At 48.9% G+C, this 21,462-nt stretch overlaps 1 protein-coding gene across 1 annotated transcript in view; it reads left to right on the top strand.

The window, feature by feature from the left end:
* Positions 1–21,462, top strand: part of EVA1C (eva-1 homolog C) — a 105,815-nt gene that overhangs the window by 37,340 nt on the left and 47,013 nt on the right. The window contains exons 2-3 of the mRNA XM_052642284.1: positions 14,306–14,502; positions 17,634–17,757. Coding sequence (XP_052498244.1) covers positions 14,306–14,502; positions 17,634–17,757 — 321 coding nt within the window. The remainder of the gene's footprint in view (positions 1–14,305; positions 14,503–17,633; positions 17,758–21,462) is intronic.

Here is a 21,462-nt window from a genome sequence, read left to right as displayed (position 1 = left end):
TGTGGAATGTTGTCAACAGCACCATCACAAATCAATGAGATAAACACTAAAACGCTGAAAGTTTCTGTATACTCCTCAAAGACTTAGTAGATTCCTACTTAACACAAGTCCCAGGTGACAGAATGCCAGACCATTAGTCAGGGTAGGTTAGCTGCTGAAACCCACAACACAACTGCCAAATCTTGCTGGGATAATGAGGATAAAGCCCTCTTTCCTGCTCATGCCGTGGTCTAGTGGGACTGGACAAGCGGGGAGGCTATGCTCCATGTGGTCATTCAGGCACCCGGTTCCTTCTGTCTTGGGCTTTCCCCATCTTCTGGGTCTTCAGAGTTTGTCCTTGTCTCTCTCTTTTTAAACTTGTTTTTATTTTATTTTTTTTAACTTTTTTATTTTTAAAATTTATTTCTTTTTAATCTATTTTTAATTAATAATTTTAAATTTGTTTATTATTATTATTATTTTTACTTTACAATACTGTATTGGCTCTGCCATACATCAACATGAATCCGCCACGGGTGTACATAAGTTCCCACTCCTGAACCCCCTTCCCACCCCCACCCCCCAAACCATCCCCCTGGGCCATCGCAGTGTACCAGCCCCAAGCATCCTGCATCCCGCGTCGAACCTAGACTGGCGATTCACTTCCCATATGACATTATACATGCTTTGATGCCATCCTCCCAAATCATCCCACCCTCTCCCTCCCCCACAGAGTCAAAAAGTCTGTTCTGTACATCTGCATCTCTCCTGCTGTCTCACATACAGGGTTATCATTACCATCTTTCTAAATTCCATATATATGTATTAGTATACTGTATTGGTGTTTTTCTTCCTGGCTTACTTCACTCTGTATAATAGGCTCCAGTTTCATCCACCTCATTAGAACTGACTCAAATATATTCTTTTTAACGGCTGAGTAATACTCCATTGTGTATATGTACCACAGCTTTCTTATCCATTCATCTGCTGATGGACATCTAGGTTGCTTCCATGTCCTGGCTATTATAAACAGTGCTGTGATGAACATTGGGGTACACGTGTCTCTTTCAATTCTAGTTTCCTTGGTGTGTATGCCCAGCAGTGGAATTGCTGGGTCATAAGGCAGTTTATTTCCAGTTTTTTAAGGAATCTCCACACTGTTTTCCATAGTGGCTGTACTAGTTTGCATTCCCACCAACAGTGTATGAGGATTCCCTCTTCTCCACACCCTCTCCAGCATTTATTGCTTGTAGACTTTTGGATCACAGTCATTCTGACTGGTGTGAAATGGTACGTCATTGTGGTCTTGATTTGCATTTCTCTGATAATGAGTGATGTAGAAATCAAAGAGGACACTAATAGATGGAGAAATATACCATGTTCATGGATTGGAAGAATCAACATAGTGAAAATGAGTATACTACCCAAAGCAATCTACAGATTCAATGCAATCCCTATCAAGCTACCAGCGATATTTTTCACAGAGCTAGAACAAATAATTTCACAATTTGTATGGAAATACAAAAAACCTCGAATAGCCAAAGCAGTCTTGAGAAGGAAGAATGGAACTGGAGGAATCAACCTGCTTGACTTCAGGCTCTACTACAAAGCCACAGTCATGGTACTGGCACAAAGACAAAAATATAGATCAATGGAACAAAATAGAAAGCCCAGAGATAAATCCACACACCTATGGACACCTTATCTTCGACAAAGGAGACAAGAATATACAATGGATTAAAGACAGTCTCTTTAACAAGTGGCGCTGGGAAAACTGGTCAACCACTTGTAAAAGAATGAAACTAGAACACTTTTTAACACCATCCACAAAAATAAACTCAAAATGGATTAAAGATCTAAACGTAAGACCAGAAACTAGAAAACTCCCAGAGGAGAACATAGGCAAAACACTCTCCGACATAAATCACAGCAGGATCCTCTATGACCCACCTCCCAGAATATTGGAAATAAAAGCAAAAATAAACAAATGGGACCTAATTAAACTTAAAAGCTTCTGCACAACAAAGGAAACTATAAGCAAGGTGAAAAGACAGCCTTCTGAATGGGAGAAAATAATAGCAAATGAAGCAACTGACAAACAACTAATTTCAAAAATATACAAGCAACTCCTGCAGCTCAATTCCAGAAAAATAAACGACCCAATCAAAAAATGGGTAAATAGACATTTCTCCAAAGAAGACATACAGATGGCTAATAAACTTGTTTTTAAAAAGCACTTATTTCTTTATTTGTGCTGGCCCTAAGTCGTGGCACTCAGGGTCTTCCTTGCGTCATGTGGGCTCACTCACTGCATCTGGAAGCCTCGGTGGTTGTGGCACACAGGCTTAGTTGCTCTGCAGCAGGTGGGATCTTAATTCCTTAACCAAGAATCGAACTCGTGTCCCCTGCATTGAAAAGTGGATTCTTAAGCACTGGACCACCAGGGAGGCCCCTGTCCTTGCCTGCTTTGTCTTCCATGTGTGACGGCAGATGAGACAGAGGGAGTAGAGGGCCACATGAGGAGTCTCCAGCGCCCCACCGTCAAGTCGCCAGCATCATTTCTGCCCTCTTGCTATTAGCCAGGACTTTCCACTGTCACAGACCTGGAAAACCTGCTTCTCCCTGGTGCTTGGGAAGAACTGTATTGTCTCTGCCCTGCCTAGACTCTCACTTCACCTCTGTGCTCCGCTGTTTTGTTTTGGGCCCAGGATCTGAGTGCCTCACTTAAGAGCAGCGTAGCTACCTCAGTCGTCCCTGTCTTTGTGATTCCCTGTCAGACATCTAGGAGACGTCCGATCTCTAGTTCTCCTAATTAAACTCTGGAGTCAACTTTTTTGAGCCAAACCTGGCACTGAAGAAGAGACTTAAAGGCTAAACTCACTTTTTGATCTTAATGCTCTTGGGGGTGCGGTGCCCAGCCCTGAGCCCTTTATCCACCGGGGGCCTTTGCTGCGTCCTCAGACTCACTGACTCATTGCTCTAAAGCCACGTGGGCTGCCCCCTTCTCCTGCTCCAGCCAATTCTCTAAACACCCTCGCCTACAGAAAAGAAAAGAAAAAAAAAAAAAAAAAAACCCTTTTCTGGAAAAGAACTTCAAACATGTAGAAACACTTTTGAATATTTGTGAATAAAAGGGTGTAGTCTCTTATCTAAAGCATTAAGGGACTGAAGGGTGCTCCTTTATTGTAAGAAAATCAGGGGTGGGAAGAACAAGGACAATACAATTGAATTCCATTCTCTTCCCAGAAGTAAGGTTGTGAAATTGGCCCCTGGTGATTAGAGGACTTGAGCATGCAGATGTGCAGCCAGGGAGGGATGTATTTACATCCTGAGCTTGGACTGACTCAGGCAACCTCAGCCCTTGGGAAACTTGGACTTTCGTGGAGGGCTTCTGGCTGCAGGGGGAAAAAAAGAGGAAGAATCTGGAGCATGTTTGGTCTCTTCTAAATACTGTGTGTGTTCTCAGTCACTAAGTCGTGTCTGAATCTTTGCGACCCCATGGACTGTAGCCCGCCAGGCTCCTCTGTCCATGGGATTTCCCAGGCAAGAATCTTGGAGTGGGTTGTCATTTTCTCCTCCAGGAGATTTTCCCAACCCAGGGTTGGACCTGAGTCTCCTGCATTGGCAGAAGGATTCTTTATCACTGAGCCACTAAATATTAGTGGCTTCTTAAACATCCGCTGGATCATGGAAAAAGCAAGAGAGTTCCAGAAAAACATCTATTTCTGCTTTTTTGACTATGCCAAAGCCTTTGACTGTGTGGATCACAATAAACTGTGGAAACTTCTGACAGAGATGGGAATACCAGACCACCTGACCTGCCTCTTGAGAAATCTATATGCAAGTCAGGAAGCAACAGTTAGAACTGGACATGGAACAATAGACTAGTTCCAAATAGGAAAAGGAGTACGTCAAGGCTGCATATTGTCACCCCGCTTATTTAACTTCTATGCAGAGTACATGATGAGAAACGCTGGGCTGGAAGAAGCACAAGCTGGAATCAAGATTGCCGGGAGAAATATCAATAACCTCAGATATGCAGATGACACCACCCTTATAGCAGAAAGTGAAGAGGGACTAAAAAGCCTCTTGATGAAAGTGAAAGAAGAGAGTGAAAAAGTTGGCTTAAAGCTCAACATTCAGAAAATGAAGATCATGGCATCTGGTCCCATGACTTCATGAGAAATCGATGGGGAAACAGTGGAAACAGTGTCAGACTTTATTTTTGGGGGCTCCAAAATCACTGCAGATGGTGACTGCAGCCATGAAATTAAAAGATGCTTACTCCTTGGAAGAAAAGTTATGACCAACATAGATAGCATATTGAAAAGCAGAGACATTACTTTGCCAACAAAGGTCCCTCTAGTCAAGGCTATGGTTTTTCCTGTGGTCATGTATGAATGTGAGAGTTGGACTGTGAAGAAAGCTGAGCATCAAAGAATTGATGCTTTTGGACTGTGGGGTTGGAGAAGACTCTTGAGAGTCCCTTGGACTGCAAGGAGATCCAACTAGTCCATTCTGAAGGAGATCAGCCCTGGATGTTCTTTGGAAGGAATGATGCTAAAGCTGAAACTCCAGTACTTTGGCCAACTCATGCAAAGAGTTGATTCATTGGAAAAGACTCTGATGCTGGGAGGGATTGGGGGCAGGAGGAGAAGGGGATGACCGAGGATGAGATGGCTGGATGGCATCACTGACTTGATGGACGTGAGTCTGAGTGAACTCCAGGAGTTGGTGATGGACAGGAAGGCCTGGCGTGCTGCGATTCATGGGGTCGCAAAGAGTTGGACACGACTGAGCAACTGAACTGAACTGAACTGAACTGAAACCTTATTTATTTAAAAGAAGTAAAAAGAGAAAGAACAAGAAGGAAAGAGAAGAAGCAAAGAAGTGAGGAAAATTTTCTTTTCCTTCCAAGCTCAGCAAGTGACATTGCTGACATTTCTGGACATTGCGTGATGGCTGCTACTGGGGCTGTGTGCTTGTTTTTGAGTTGACCATACAACCACTGGGGCTCAGAGCAGAGAGGGCTGGCTAGGCTTGTGATCTGCATCGAATCAATGAGAGCGCTGAGTAAACCCATGTTCTTCAAGATTGACCGTGTGGGAGGGGCTCACTCCCCTGGTGGTCCAGTGGTTAGGACTTTGCCTTCTGCTGCAGGGGGTGTGGTTTCAACCACTGGTTGGATTCCTGAGAACCCATATGTCTTGTGGCCAAAGAGCCAAAATATAAAACAGAGACAATATTGTAACAGATTCAATAAAGAATTTTAAAATGGTCTATACACACACAGAAAAAAAATCTTAAAAAGATTTACTTTATGATAGCAATACCTTAGTGTCAGGCAGTGGTTTATGGGTGATGGAAGATACTGTCCCCACCAATTCTGAGAGGTGATGGTCACAGTCACACACTGTAATCCTAGGTTGAACCCTGGCCTCGGGGCTTTTAATCCTCTGTGCTCCCCCCACTTCCTCCCTGCCCATCCCCCTGCTTCAGGATGAGGATGTTCCAGCTGTATGGGATTCTGAAATGCCTTCTGAAACCATCCAAGTTAGATGCACCTCTTAGCTCTGACCATGTAACTCTGACCACTACAGACACAGTATATATTCCCTTCAGAATGATGCGCTTAACAGTAACCCTCAGATGCTAATGGGGCCGGGGGGAACTGATCAGATATGTGGGTGAGATTCCACCTGTATGTCTGTTCTCACATCCCAGTGCACAGAGGGGTCTCTGTGATTCAGAGAAGTCCTGAAGGGCAAGAACAGTTTGCCTTGGTTTAACGCGTATGTTCCAAGATTAATTTTGGGTGCGCGCTCGCTCAATTGTGTCTGACTCTTGCAATCCCATGGAATGCAGCCCGCCAGGCTCCTCTGTCCATGGGATTTCCCAGGCAGGAATACTGGAGTGGGTTGCCATTTCCCTTCTCCAGGGGATCTTCCTGACCCAAGGATCGAACCTGCATCTCCTGCATTGGCAGGTGGGTTCTTTACCACTGCACCACCTGGGAAGCCTTAATTTAGATAGACCCTTCTTTCCCCCCAGCGTAACACCTGCTCCTTCCATAGGACACGTTGTCTCCCCGCTCCCTCCACCGCCCCACCCACCCCGGCTCCCTGATTCTTTGGTTCTTCAGGGCTCCCTGGATTATTTGTGTATAAATGGGTTTTTTCCTTGGAAATGCACTGGGCATGATGATTCCAAGACTGTCTTCTCTGGGTCTTTCTGAAGATGGAGAAGAGCTTCTGTTCCTCTTAGGGGTTCTTTCCCATGAACCTCTCACCCACCTTTAGAAACAGGAAAACATCAAAGCCTTTATCTAAACTCCTCTAAGATTTGCCCAGCTGAAGCCTCTCTGGATGTGCCTTTGTGGAAGGTGCGAGCTGTGGCTGGGGCTGTAGGAATTTCTGCTGATAGACGGTGGAGGGTTCACCAGGGAAGAGAGACGACACCTTCCCACTGCTCCCTCTCCCCCAGTTTAAACAAGGGTCAATGGAGCATTTCCAGGCCATTCCAGATTCTGAGGAGCGATTTCTTAACAGAGTGTGCACTTTTGCCTTCTTTCAGAGTAGTAAATATTTGCCCACAAATAGGCAATCAGACAGTGAAAACGCTGGCTGAGAGTATTAACACATAAAGCATTTTTGACTGACCCAGCGTGATGGGTCATTTGATCCAGAGAGAACTCTTAACAAAAGCTGCATCTTTGAAAAGGATCCCATCTGGGGACTTCCCTGGCAGTGCAGTAGTTAAAACTCTGTGCTTCTAATTCAGGGGGCATGGATTTGATCCCTGGTCAGAAAACTAATATCCCACATACCATGTGGAGGAACAAAACAAAGAGAAAACAAATTAAATAAAATTAGGTTGTTATATTAATTTTTTAAAAAGGATCCCAGCCAAGAAACCGAGGTATGGGGGAAGCTAAGTGCTATGGTCTGAATGTGTGTGTATTCCCCAGCCCCCTGCCCCACCCCCACTCCAACATATTGAAATCCTAACTCCCAAAGGGAGGGTATTAAGAGGTGGGGCCAAGGGTGGAGCTTAAGTCCTGAGGGCGGAGCCTTCATGAATGGTCATTGCTAAGTTGTGTCCCACTCTTTAGGAGCACATGGACTGCAGCCCTCACTGTCTCCCAGAGTTTGCCAAAGTTTATGTCCATTGAGGTGGTGACGCTATCCAACCATCTCATCCTCTGCCACCCCTTTCTTTGCCTTCAATCTTCCCCAGCCTTTGTGAGTGGGATTCACTAATCCCATGACTCTCTTAAGGAAGAGACCCATAGAGTTCCCCTGGCCCTTCCACAGTGAGAGGAGGCCATCTGTAAAGCAGGAAGAGGGCCCTCACCAGAACGTGACTGTGTTGGTCCCTTGACCTTGGACTTCCAGTCCCCAGAACTGTGAGAAATGAATTCCATTGTTCATAAGCCACCCTGCCTGTGGGTTTCATTAGTGCATCCTGAATGGCATGTGTGCTGAGTCACTTCAGTACTGTCTGACTCTTTGTGACCCTATGGGCCCCGCCAGTCTCCTCTGCCCATGGGGATTCTCCAGGCTAGAATGCTGGAGTGGGTTGCCATTTCCTCCTCTAAGGGATCTTCCCAACAGGGATCAAACCTGCTTCTCCTGCATCTCCTCCTTGGTAGGTGGGTCCTTTATATCCCTAGGGCCACCTTGGAGGCCCATCCTGAATGAAGGCGCTCAGTGATGTGCTGACTCAGCCCAACACACTGGAAAAGGTGGGGATGCTCAGTGGGGAGGGTGATTGCGTGCTGGAAGGGGCTTTAGTTTGGGAGCAAGTCGTCCGCTCTCTGCACTTCGTTCAAGGTCAGCCTTGGCAGTGGGCTCGGTTCCCCCACAGTTCTCACCTTTATCCTGTGAGATGGCTGAATCCAGAGGGCATCTTCCCAGCTCCTGGGGTCCTCTTTCCCAAGAACCTCTTCCTACACTGACTTCTTACACCCTCCGCCATGTCCATTTCCATCATTTGTAACTGCTCCACCTTGAAATCTGATCAAGCAACTTTGGGCCGTGGGGTCCCCCCTCTCCGGCTTGCTGGTATGACTGCCCCCACTGACCCTGTGGATCTCAGCAGACCTCTGTGCCCCTGGTCCTCTCCTGTGACTGCCTCTTTCCCTGTATTTATTTGTTTATTTCTTTAAAATGTACTTATTGATTTATTTCTGGCTGCACTGGATCTTCACTGTTCCAAGCGGGCTTTTCTCGAGTTGTGGTGAGTGGGGGCTGCCCTCAGCTCCCTATTGTGGTGACCTCTCTTGTTGTGGAACACAGGCTCCAGTTGCTCGGATTTCAGTAGTTCCAACACATGGGCTTAGTAGACCCGCAGCATGTGTGATCTTCCCGGACCAGGGATCGAACCCACGTCCCCTGCATTGGCAGACAGATGCTTAGCCACTGGACCTCCAGGGAAGTCCCACCTTACCCATATTTAGCTTGGAGCCCACAGTTCATCATTTCCAGCTTTCTCTTGCCAACACCCCCTTTCAAATTTGTCTGGTCCTAACCCACAGTGAGAAATGTAGTTTAAATATGACCTCGGACTCCTGTGCCTTTGTATTTATACACACACACGGACATACATAGGTTCTCTCCCAACCTCAACCCAGTCGTAATTATTGAAAAATCTCTCCCTGGTCATCAGTCCTTATGACTAAGCCTTCTTCCTCTCCTCATCTTCACCAAGTCATTATAAGGGTCATCTGTACAAACTCGTAGTTTCCTGTGGCTGCTCTCATTTTCACCCAGCATAAACTGATTCTCTTACGGTTCTGGAGGTCAGAAGTCTAACATCAAGGTGTTGGCAAAGCTGTGTTCTTTTGGGGGAATTCAGGGTACCATCTGTTTCGTTGTCTTTCCCAGTTTCTAGATACCGCCTGCATTTTTGGCTCATGGTACAACCTCTAGTTCAGTGGCTACACCTCCTTCCTCTGACTCTGGTCTTCTTGCCTCCATCTTATAAGGACCTTGGAGACATACTGGTGTCTCCCAGATCATCCAAGGTGTCTTGCCATCTCAAGATCTTTAAATTAATCATAACTGCAAAAGCCCTTTTGTGATGTAAAGTAACATATTTATAGATTCTGGGGACTGGTCCCTGTGGACATTTGTGGGGGATTCTTCTGTCTACCAGGTGAGCCATTTGCTTCTTTTTTATTTATTCATTTGGCTGTGTGGGGTCTCAGTTGTAGCACGCAGGATCTTTTGTTGTGGCCTACGGATTCTCTAGTTGCGGCTTGTGGGTTCACAAGCTGTGGCGCCTGGACTTAGTTGCATTGTGGCATGTAGGCTCTTAGTTCTCCAACCAGGGATTGAACCCATGTCCTCTGCATTGCAGGGCAGATTCTTAACCACTGGACCACCAGGGAAGTCCCCATTTTCTTAACTTCTGCTCACGTTCAGCCTTTTCTAAACAGACTCCCACTACCCACTCACCATCCCAAATGCCCCTCAAAGTGGTCCTTGATGACCCGCATGTTGCTGAAAGCAGTGGTAGTTCTAACTGTCCTTCTTTTGATCTCTTAGCAGCTTCTGACACAGCCAATCAGAATGGGGCATAGAAAGCACCTCTGGGGGCCCTAATGTGGGCAGGCTGATGGCCGGTCCTCACGAGCGTCTCCTAGACTTCCACTTATTAACTTTCATAAGGGAATCTCTGACTCAAGAACTGTTAGACCATCAGCTCAGGGTTCTCCTTTCGGGTGGATAATGTCATGCAGAGTCTTAAATTGCAGACTACAGGTTTGCATCATGGTAAGCACAGAGCTGGGTTTCCCAGGTGGCTCCGAGGCAAAGAGTCAGCCTGCCAATGCAGGAGATGTGGGTTCAGTCAATCCCGGGGGCAGGAAGATCCCCGGAGAAGGAAATGGCAGCCCACTCCAGTATTCTTGCCTGGAAAATTCCATGGACAGAGGAGCCTGGCGGACTGCAGTCCATGGGGTCGCAAAGAGTGGGACACAACTGAGCAACTGAAAAACAACAAGCAGAGTTAGAGACAGAGGCAGAGGATCGTTTTAAGAGCTTTCCCTGGACTTTCTGTATTAGTATAAAGTATTGGTCACGAAGCTGCAGGTAAAGGTTTTTTAAACAAACATTTATCTCCCAACAAAAACTTGCACAGATCCTGAGTGCCCAGCCAGTGAACTTGGACACAGTGAAATGTGCAGCCGCCCTTCAAGGAAAGAAAGAGCTCTGCCAGCTCACATACACTCCCCATCATGTCCCCTCCCTGTCACCTAACCCTCTCTTCCCTTAAGTCATACTAGCCTGGGGATGCATGGGTGGTTTTTAAAGTTTTTCCTTTTTTTTTTTAACTGCATACAAATGTTTTATATTATCTTATTTTAAAGTTTTAAAAATTCTTTTGACCACACTGAACGGCATGTGGGATCTCACTTCCCTGACCAGGGCTCAAACCTGTTCCCCCTGCATTGGAAGGGCAGAGTCTTAACCAGTGGACCACCAGGGAAGTCCAGATTATTTTTGCCTTTTAAATAGACTTTCTTTCTGAGAAGGCTTAGGTTCACAGAGAAATTGAGCAGAAAGTTCAGGGATTTCACCCACGGCTTCCCCCACTATCCCACACACCCCGCACCAGCGGTGCACTGTCGCAACCAGGGAACCTGCTGTGACACCAGATTGCCACCCAGAGTCCGTGGTTCATACTGAGTTTCTCTCTTGATGCTGGGCCGGCTTTGATGGTTTCATCGCCCTACAGTTCCTCTGTGCTCCACCTATGCATCCCTGTCTCCCCCGCGAACCCCTGGCAACCACTTATATCTTCACTGTGTCCATAGTTTCACCTTTTCCTGAATGACATATAGTTGGAATCATGCAGTATGGAGCCTTTTCAAATTGGCTTCTTCCACCTAATCATATACGTCTTATCTCCTCCATGTCTTTTGTGGCTTCATAGCTCATTTCATTTTCTGTTGTTGTGCAGTCACTAAGTCATGTCTGATTCTTTGTGACCCCATAGACTGCAGCACACAAACGCCTCCGTCCTCCACTATCTCCCAGAGTTTGCTCAAGCTTATGTGCGTTGAATCAGTGATGCAATCCAACCATCTCATCGTCTGCCGCCCTCTTCTCCTCCTGCCCTCAATCTCTTCCAGCATCAGGGTCTTTTCCAGTGAGTCAGTCTTCACATCAGGTGGCCAAAGTACTGGAGCTTCAGCTTCAGTGTCAGTCTTTCCAATGAATATTCAGGGATGCTTTCCTTTAGGGTTGACTGGTTTGATCTCCTTGCAGTCCAAGGAATGAATAATATTCCATTGCTGGACTTAGGCCTAGGTTTCCAAAGAAGGAATTAGACCGAGCCTAGACCAAGTTTTCCTGCTGAACTTGTAGAGTGTCAGAACTGATGTGTCGGGAAGGAGGCTCCCCTCTCTCCTTGAAGTGCAAAAGGGCCGGAAAGACCTCCAGTTAATCAATTCTGTGCATCGAGCTTCTGTCTCCAGAACATGACTCTCAGGATATGAAGATCATAGCAGGGAGGCTCTGGCCATTGCTGTGCATCTGGTTGTATTTTGATGCAAACAGTCCCACGGAGATCAAGTTTGTTTCCTGAAGACAACCTATTAACACATGACAAATTGGGTGATGAAAGGTGATAGTCCGAACACAGCAGAAGTTTCTTTCTCACTCACATGATAGTCTGTGCAGCAGGCAGCAATTCACTTCATCAATCTGGGAGTCAGGCCCCTTTGGTCTTGTGGCTCCATCTGTCCCAGGGCCTTAACATCATTTAGCCAGAGTAACACATGGCCTTTCGAACAGACCATAAACACTAAGCTGAGGTCATGCTCCCAGAACTGATTTAAGATTTCAGCCAGCTGAGCATCCCCATGAAGGATGGGGTATGATGGACAAGAACATTTTATTAACAAAGCTGAGGAGACCCAAGGATGAGAGTACCAGCCTGGAAAGCTTCAGGGTGGGTACCAGCCTGCGGGCAGCCTCAGAGCCACCCTGAGTTCCCCGGATCCTAAGACCCCATAGAGAATCTTGCATAAATCATGGCTTCATCAGGGCCCACCTGTGCACCCTACAGGATGACACTGACCTGGGGCCCTAGGACCACCAAGGGATCTCTGCCTGGTCCCTCTCAGTGCCCCGAGGGGTTCACCTTATAAGCAACAACATTCCAACAAGCAGGGTCCTGACTCACAATGCATGCGTGCATGCTAAGTCACTTCAGTCGTGGCCAACTCTTTGTGATCCCATGGACCGCAGCCCACTAGGCTCCTCTGTCCATGGGATTCTCCAGACAAGGATGCTGGAGTGGGTTGCCGTGCCCTCCTCCAGGGGATCTTCTGGACCCAGGGGTCAAATCCACGTCTCTTACATCTGCTGCACTGGCAAGCGGGTTCTTTACCACTAATGTCACCTGATTCGCAGGCCTGCTGCTTAATGGCAGTTTTGCTGCTCAAAGCTAGACTTTACTTCTCTACTGCTGCTAAGTCGCTTCAGTCATGTCCGACTCTGTGCGACCCCATAGATGGCAGCCCACCAGCCTCCCCCGTCCCTGGGATTCTCCAGGGCGAAGTTAATTCGGGGTGGCTGATTCCTTGGCTGATCTTACAATGGTGGTTGTGGGTGGGAAGGAAAAAAGGAATTACAGCCGGACGCCTAAGGTCTGAATGCAGAGTACTGGTGAGAGCGCCCAGTCTTCGCTTTCACACTGTGCAGGTGTGCTTTGGCAGGTGAGCCCCATCTAGGGCAGAGCATCTGAGTCCCTTCTCGGTAACCGTCAGGGGAGCCCAGGGAGCTGGACTAGGTGCCTTTTGTCAAGAATTACGGTTCAGAGAGGATTTTGAAACCCAAGCAGGAATAGCTCGAGCACGGCCCGTCCCTGTAGGGACTAGGGCACTTGGAGGCTGCCTTCCTCCACACCCCCTCCTCCCCTCGAAGGCTGACGCTGCCAAACCGTCTCCCACACACCTCCCCAGAAAGTCCCTGGCTTCCCTCCCAGCCGCCTCGCGATTGACCTCATGAGGTGTGAGAAGGAGGAAAGGAATCTGCATCTCCGATGAACCTTCCTTCCTCCTTTCTGAGAAAACATCCAGGCCGCTGGTGCCTGCCAGGCCGTCCACAGCTCCTCCGAGCCCAAGGCCTTTTCGACTCAGCCAGCCTCGCTGGAGGTGCGGTGACAGGGAGCCAGTATAAGTCTCCTGGGGCTGCTGTAACAAATGACTGTGAACTTGGATGACTGAAAACAGCAGAAATACATTCTCTCACAGTTCTGGAAGCCAGAAGTCTAGATCAGGTGTCAGCAGGGTCGTGCTGTCTTCAAAGTTTCTCTGGAAGAATCTTTTCTGGGACTTCCCTGGTGGTCCAGGGGTTAAAACTCTGAGCTTCCATTGCGGGTGACACAGGTTCCATCCCTGGTCAGGGAACTAAGATCCCACAGACTGCAGCACAGCCAAACACACACACACACACACACATTTTTTTTTTAACTAAAAAAAAATATAATAATCTTTCCTACTGTCTTCCAGTTCCCATTGGCTCCTGACCACCCTGGAGGTTCTTGGCTTGCAGAGACATCACTGTAGTCTTTACATGACTGCCGCCCTGTGTTTCCTCTCTTCTCGTCAGGACACCAGTCACATAGGATTCAGAGACCTTCTCACTCCTGATCTCAGCTTCACTAATTACATCTGCCATGACCCTGTGTCCAAATACGGTCACATGCTGAGGTTCCTGGTGAAGGTCAATTTGGGGGGAGACACTGCTGGGCCCATAACCGAGCCCTAGCATCCCCTCTCCCCCTCCCTTCAGAGAAGTCCTTTACCCTAGGCAGGATGCCTGCCTTGCTTTCTTCTCCAGGACGGAGGGAGGCCCAGGATTGGTTTCCTAAAATAAAACGGGCATCCCCTTGCTCCAGGAAGGCCTGGCCCAGCTAGTGGGAGATCAGAAAAGCCAAGTCTCCCTCAGGACAGGCATTTACATGCCCCAGGGACACCCACTCGCCATTTCTTCCTACGTTGTAGAGATGCTTCAGGACTTCTTGCCTCCTGGCCAGCCCTTCAGTGCTTCCTGGAGGGAACACGCTCTCGGAGCCTTGCCACGGGCCAGCCCAGACCAAGGGCTCCAGCCCAGACAGAAAAGCCGGCATCTGCTCCCTTTCGGCCCCCAGCTCTGTCTGATGTCCTGTCCTGGGGAGCAGGGGAGGAAGCCCCGCCCACACCTTCGGCACTGCCCAGCCCCCGCGCCAGGGGAGCCGAGGTGCTCCCACTCCGAAATCCATGAAGGAGTGGTGAACTCCTATATCCCTTGTAACCCAGCTGAATATTTTCCAGGTTACCTAACCAAACTCCTGCAAAACCACACCGCCTATGCCTGTGACGGGGACCATTTGAATCTGCAGTGTCCTCGGCATTCCACGATAAGTGTCCAGTCGGCATTTTATGGGCAAGATTACCAAAAGTGTAGTCCGCAGCAGCATGCCTCCCAGAGGGAAGACAGCCTAACCTGTGTGGTGCCCACCACACTGCAGGTATTGCCTTTCCTAAGATGTTCTAAGATGACAAATGGTTTTCTCTTTCTCTGCCTCTGCCTTTCTGTCCCTCTCTCTGTGTATATACTTGTGATTTCCCAGTTCACTCCAAGCAAACCTGTTCCCTGAAAATCTCCGTGTAGACAGATCACAAATTTGGCAAGTGAGCTAGTCTTTGCTTCTGAGTCTATACAGAATGCCTGCTTACTGGAGCCCTCCCTTAAAACACTTGCAGAATGAATTTATTCAAAGGCATGCTGCTCCCTGCAATAACGCTAAATGCAATAAAGCTACCATTATGCTGGGTTTCAACTTTGAGGCTTAACGTCTCTCATCAGCCCCTCCACCCCCACCCCACCCCCAGGAGACAAGGAAAGGCAATGCTTGCTTTAGTAGAAACCGCAAGGCAGACATCAGAGGTCATGGTCAGATTCTTAGAGAATGCACTCAAGGAAGAGGAATATCAATAATCATCTTTGTTATTTTTTATGGTTTGCTTCTCCAGTTGTAGATAATCATGTTATTCTGGTTTGGATCTATGTTGAGCAGTCTCTGCTGGTTTACTCTTGATAATACCAGGAATTGGGGGTGGAGTTGCGGTGCCAGTTCTTTTTTCGATTGGCACTGGGGAAATACTTGGTCTACGAGGAGGTCAAAACTAAGGTATTCTGTAACAGCGTACAGAAAACCCAAAAGAACTCTTTTGGCCAACCCCAGTATCCATGATCACTTTAAACTATTCTTGCTTTCAGTTACCCAAACAACCTCCATCCTGCTTTCCTGGCTCCCTCAACATATATAACTAGTTGGCCAACGTTATGGAGTCACTTGGGTTTGGATTTTTTTTTTTTAATGCCTCCGAAGTTCCCTATGAATCCGTTGATGTCAAGGCTGGTTAGAGTAGCTGGTGAATTAGATGTCCGCTTGATTTTTGTCCGTTGTGAGAAATGAGAGTAACGGTAAATTTCTGAAGAGGACTGAGGAGAAATGCATCCGATCAGCTTCTACACGGCGCAGCTCTCCCTAAGGCTGGAAGAGGAGAAGCAAACCGAATGTGATAACGGAAGGGTTTTTCTGTTGCCTGGACTACTTACTGCTTCATGCCAAGCACTGCCGTATCCGGGTAGTCACGTGACTGGTGAAGACACCCACCGGGAAACCACATAAATGTGTTTGAATGAATCCCTGGTTTCCATGCCCTGAGGAGAGACAACGTGTTTCTTCTGGAGATGAGCAGTTCCTTTCCTTGCATGCCCTACCTTCCCTCCAGCCTTCCCTGCACCCTGAGAATGTCCCCATTCCTCAGTCCAGCAGCCCATGCCCACCTGGCTGGCGCCAGGCTTTCCCTTGGGCTTTCACAGAACGGTGACCAGTGCCACCAGGGCGGAAGTGCCTACTTCGGGGAGGTATGAACTCCTGGCACACGCGGGCACCAGCCTCATCCTCCGATCTGGGCGCCTGCCTCTGCCAGGCAACCCTTAGGGAAGAGGATGTTCCCGTAACCAGGCAGACGACTCAGCATTTGTAAACACAATCCGGATGTTGTTCGGTCGGCTCGTTTGCCAGAAGCATCCCTGCGCGCTGCTCTTCTTCCTCCAGAGGTTAAGAGATTCTTTCCTCTTTTAACCTGTGTTTGAGAGCTGACGCAAGGGGCTTCCTCAGAGGGCGGTTGCCCAGCTTAGGAGGGAGGGTGACACCTGCCCATCCCACCTCATCCTGAGGCTAAATGGCTACAGGAAGTCCCCTCCCTGCACCTCTCAGCTCTGACACACTTTGGAAAGAGCGCTGCCTTGGGTCCCGTGGTTGTAACACGAGGAGCCTTGCAAGGGCTGATGATTCCCTCAGCCAAGGAATATGCACCATCCTTTGGGGGTCCTTGGGGGTTTCCCTGGGCATTTTTCCTGATTTTATGCACAACTGTGAGGGCCCTAAGGTGACAGAGAATACCCGGTAGGGCCAGCATCCTTCACGGAGATATTCCATGGGCGACTGTGAGAACACGGTGACTCCAGACAGGCTTATGAATTGGCACTAAATTCAGTCCAACAGGAATAAGTAGATTCTTGGGAGCGTTTTTCCTGTTCTTGGCGTAGAGGACCTCTGTGTTCATGATGAGGGGGTCCTGATCCATGTGGGAACTGAGAGGGCAGCAGTGGGACGGGGGCCTACCTGAGACCCAGTGGTGGGTGGTCCCCGAGCTTGCCCAGAGCAGACTCACTCACAGAGGTGTGATCAGCCTGGGAAAGGTCAGGAGAGGCTTGAAGGAAAGCGTTTAAAGCCAGAGGCTCAACAGAAAGCCTGAGTGTTCCGCTGGGTGGGATACCGCCCAGAAGTGGGTGGGTCCTGTGTCCTTGAGGTTGGTGAGGGTAAGGATCAACTTTTTAATTTTCATGTGTTGACCTGCATTTGAGTCGGGGTTTCCAAAAACTGAAAGGGAAAGAGTTAGTCGCTCAGTCGTGTCTGTCTCTGTGATTCAATGGACTGTGGCCCTCCGGACTCCTCTGTCCATGGGATTCTCCAGGCAAGAATACTGGAGTGAGTAGCCATTCCCTTCCCCAGGGGATCTTCCCAACCCAGGGATCGAGCCCGGGTCTCCTGCCTTGCAGGTGGATTCTTTTACCACCTGAGGCAGGGTAGAAGCCGGGGAAGCCCGGGAGTCTCCCAAATGCTGACGGGTCCTGTGACCCGTGTTGGGCGCTTTTAAGGATGCGTAGCTGTGGTTGTTTCACACAGCAGTGGTGGGTAGAGGTGGACATCTGTGTTTCTTCCAGTCCACCCTCTACCTTGATATGGCTTATGTCCTCAGGAGCCTCCACGATGTCACTCATTTGCCAGAACTTCAGTAGTGGTGCCAGGCAAGGCTAATTGGAGACTGGTTTTCTGTGGGAGGCTTGGCGCTGTTGGAGCAGATATTCTTTTGTGAGGAGCGATGGGGAGACTGGGAGCCGATCCAACCAGCCCCGTGTGGGGGCATCTGTCTTAAACTCAGCTGATACCAGTGTGAAGGCTTTAAATGGGAGCCCCAGGCCAGGCAGGCAGGTGCCCGTCCTTCCAGAGCAGCCCAGGCGTGGGGTCCCGCAGACGCTGCGTGTGGTTCTCAAGCCTGCCCCTTTTCTACCCTCTCCTTTTAGAAGGTGCTGGACGAGTGTCAGAACCAGCGGGCCTGCCACCTCCTGGTCAACAGCCGTGTTTTTGGACCTGACCTTTGTCCAGGAAGCAGTAAATACCTCCTGGTCTCCTTTAAATGCCAACCTAGTAAGTAACTGCCGAGGGGGACAGAGTGTGTGGGGGTGTGGGCTTTCAGTTTCATTCATAGCCTGATGAAAGTGCTCCGCCAGTGGACCAGTTGGTATTCGTCCAGCTTTGAAACGCTTATTAATAGACATGCTGGGGTCCCAGCCTCGTGTGCGTGCACACTTACCTGTGTACGTTCTTGCAAGCCCCTGAGTTTTCTTGTTTTTAATTCTCTTGTTTATTTAGTTATTTGGCTGTGCTGGGGTCCTCGTTACTGCACGCGGGCTTTTTCTTGCTGCATGCAGGCTTTCTCTGGTTGAGGGGACAGGGCGCCGGCTTCTCACTGCAGTGGCTTCCTTGTTGCAGAGTGCAGGCTCCAGGGCACTCAGGCTTCAGTAGCTGTGGCACGTGGGCTCAGCAGTTACAGCTTGTAGGCTTCAGAGCACAGGCTCAGTAGTCATGGCACGTGGGCTTAGTTACTGTGCGACATGTGGGATCCTCCCAGACCAGGGATCAAACCCGTGTCCCCTGCATTGGCAGCCAGATTCTTAGCCACTGGACCCCCAGGGAAGCCCACCCCTGAGTTTTTAAAAAAATCCTTCCTAATATGTAAAACTCGGTGGTACTGATGCTAAAGGTACTGGGCGTCAAGAGACTGCAGTTGCTTTTCCCCAAAAATGGGGAGCTGGTTCTCCTTTTCAGGGGAGGGCGTGTTATGAGGCTCCCCCACCCCCTCAGCTGCAGGGCGGCTTGTCCTTCTGGGGTGGCCGATGGCACAACTACCACCTGAGCCCACAGTGACAGGCCTATACGAGCTGGCTTCCTCCCACTCTCGTCCTCAGTGGGCCATCCTGAAGCAGCATCTTTCCTGAGAGAAACAAGAGGGCTGGGTGGGAGCAACCTTTTCTATCCTTTTTTATTTTCCGGCCATTGTATGCAGCGTGTGAGATCTCAGTTCCCCAACCAGGGATCGAACCTGCACCCCCTGCAAGGGGAACTTGGAGTGTTAACCACTGGACCTCTAGGGACATCTCCAGCCTCTTCCATGCTGATTCTTGCACCTTTCTCCACTGACCTCCCCCCTTTCTAACGCACACCACTTTTGTGGTTAACCCGTTGCAGTCCCAAAATAATTGCTGTTCCGTGAGGAGGTCACACCTCCAGGCATGGAGGGCCTGAGAGAAGCGTAGGTAATTACAGGTTCCTGGTAATACTTGAAAAACTTGTTGGAAAGACAGCAGTGTGCTAGCAACAACATTTAGCCAACGGTCAGGGATGAAATTTTGGAAAATTCTGCACTGCTACCACAATGCAGCAATTCATTCAAACACACACCCAGACTCACACTCACATGTGCCCCCACCCACTGTCACACGCTCACAATGCACACACCTGGACTCTCACACATGCATACTATCACACCCATATTATACACGTACACATTGTCACTCATGTAGCCACACACTCACTCGCAAGTACACACAATCGCAAACTCCCACAAGTAGACCCAAACTTTGCAGAACAGTCTGCCCCGCCCCCAGGAATTCTCACCAACTCCTCCCCCACTCAGTAGACTCAGGAAATTCACTTCTAGATGCCCACACTCTTAGAGGCACCTGATCTCAGAAGTGACCACACCAGGGACTTCCCTTGTGGTCCAGTGGTTAAGACTCTGCGTTCCCAGTGCAGGGGGATCAATCCCTGATCCGGGAACTAGATCCCATATGCAGCAACTAAAGATCCCTTGTGCTCTAACAAAGTCCCAGCACAGCAAAAAAAAACAGAAAAGAGCCCCCCCACCCCCCAAAAAGATGACACCCTTGGCCACACCCTTGTCTGCCTAAGCTTCGCCTTCTTTTCCACTTCTGCCAATTTGTTGCAATAGTGTCTCATTTTCTGTTGGAAAACTGCTCATGATAAGAGGCTGGGCAGGACCAGCATCTGAAAGAAGTGTAAAGGCCCTGTGAGATCAGCAGGCCCCGGGAAAGCTGGTACGGGTCACAGCCTTGTGTCTACAGCGGGCAGTGAGGCCTGTCTGCCCACTTCACTTCATCACACCCTCACTAAGGCTGTGGTGCACAGGTGCACAGGTGTGGCCAGGTCCTGCTTATGAAGAGAACTCACATCTGGCAGAGGGTTCACGGATGGTTGTTCTGTCTTGAGTGATTTCCATTGTCCCTTCATCCAGAAAACATTTATTCAAATCTTTACATACTTGATCGCGTCTTAGTTGCTAGGCCAAACATCTCCTTTCCCCAGAAAGACCCTCTCTCTTCAAAAAATATCTACAGAAGACCCCTGTGCGCTTGATACTGTGCCAGAAGCTCAAAGGAGGAACTGATTGACCTCAGTTCAGGGAAGACTTTCTCAGCAAGTGTTGAGGAACTCCTGGGGTCAGGTCAGGGCACAGAAAGCTCACTCCTTAGAGGAGCCTGCTGCCGGAGGTGCAGGGGCCTGGAGGGAGCAGAAAGAAGCACCAGGCAGAGAGTGGGGCAGGATTCAGGGCCCTGATGGCCAGGGAGAAGGCGGAGTCTTCCTGTAGGGCAGCATTAAGCAGGCAGGGTCCTCGGATGGGCATAAAGCCCCCTCTGGCTGCCTCATGTGTAACAGACTAGCGGGGCGAGCCCTGTGTCCCGGTCCATCTGAGTTGCTATCACAAAATGCCATCAATGCGGTGGCTTACAAGCAACAGACATTTCTTCCTCTTAATTCTGGGTGCTGGAAAGGCCAGGATCAAGGTACAGACTTGATAACTTCTGATGACCTGCTTCTCATAGACAGCTGTCCTTTTTACTCTAACCACACTTGGCAGAAGGGCAAGGAATCTCTCTGGGGTCCCGTATGTAAGGGCACTAACCCCATTCATGAGGGTGCACCCCCATGACCTTAGCCCCTTCCAAAGGCCCCACCTCCTGATGCCTAATCCCACTTCCTAATCTCATGGGCATTAGGATTTCAGCAAGTGAATTTTAGGGGGACACAAGGGTTCAGACCAGAGCATCTTGTGTGACCTGGATGGACATTGGTGACCTGGGGCACTGAAGTTTGCTGGAGTTCCTATGGGCGGTTATGAAATAGTGGTGGAAGTGAGGTTGTCCCCACACCCTCCTCCCTCTTTTCCTGTAGCACTTACCTCCAGAGGCTCTTCTCCATGGCCCCAGTTCCAGTCCCTGCATAACACTCTGAGTGTCCGAAGGCCCCACTGCAGAACCCAGGGCGCATAGAGCCAGCCTTACCATGGGAGCCGGTTTGCCCCTCTCGGCCCGTTCTTACTTGTGTGCAGTGACAGCCACCTTGACGGAAGTGTTTATACCAGGGAAATCGGCTGAGGCTACACATCAGGGCACATTTGTGTGTTTGTTGTTTGGAGAGTATTTTATCAGCAGTCCTCACTGGAATCTTCTTTCCTTGATTGTGTGCCATGCTTCACCTCGTCCTTAAATCTCATCCCTTTGGAGAATTTTCGGTTGCAGCAGGTCTTTGAATTTAGGGCTCATGTTCTTGTCTGCTTTGGGGCTATCTGTGATCTTGGGCAGCAGAAGGAAGTGTTCTGAGCCTCCATAACTCAATGGTAAAATAAAGATGATACGCAATACACTTTCTATGCATGGGTGCTGTGAAGAATAAAAATATAGTGCTGTGTGTAAAATGCTTAGCACAGGACCTGTCAGGGAGTTGAGTTCAGGGACTGACAGCTGTTATCCCAAGGGACAGATTAAAGTAAGT

Source organism: Budorcas taxicolor, chromosome 1 (assembly GCF_023091745.1).
Source record: "Budorcas taxicolor isolate Tak-1 chromosome 1, Takin1.1, whole genome shotgun sequence".
Lineage (NCBI taxonomy): Eukaryota > Metazoa > Chordata > Mammalia > Artiodactyla > Bovidae > Budorcas > Budorcas taxicolor.
The sequence above is the reverse complement of the archived record's forward strand: the minus strand, read 5'-3'. Positions and strand labels throughout refer to the sequence as shown.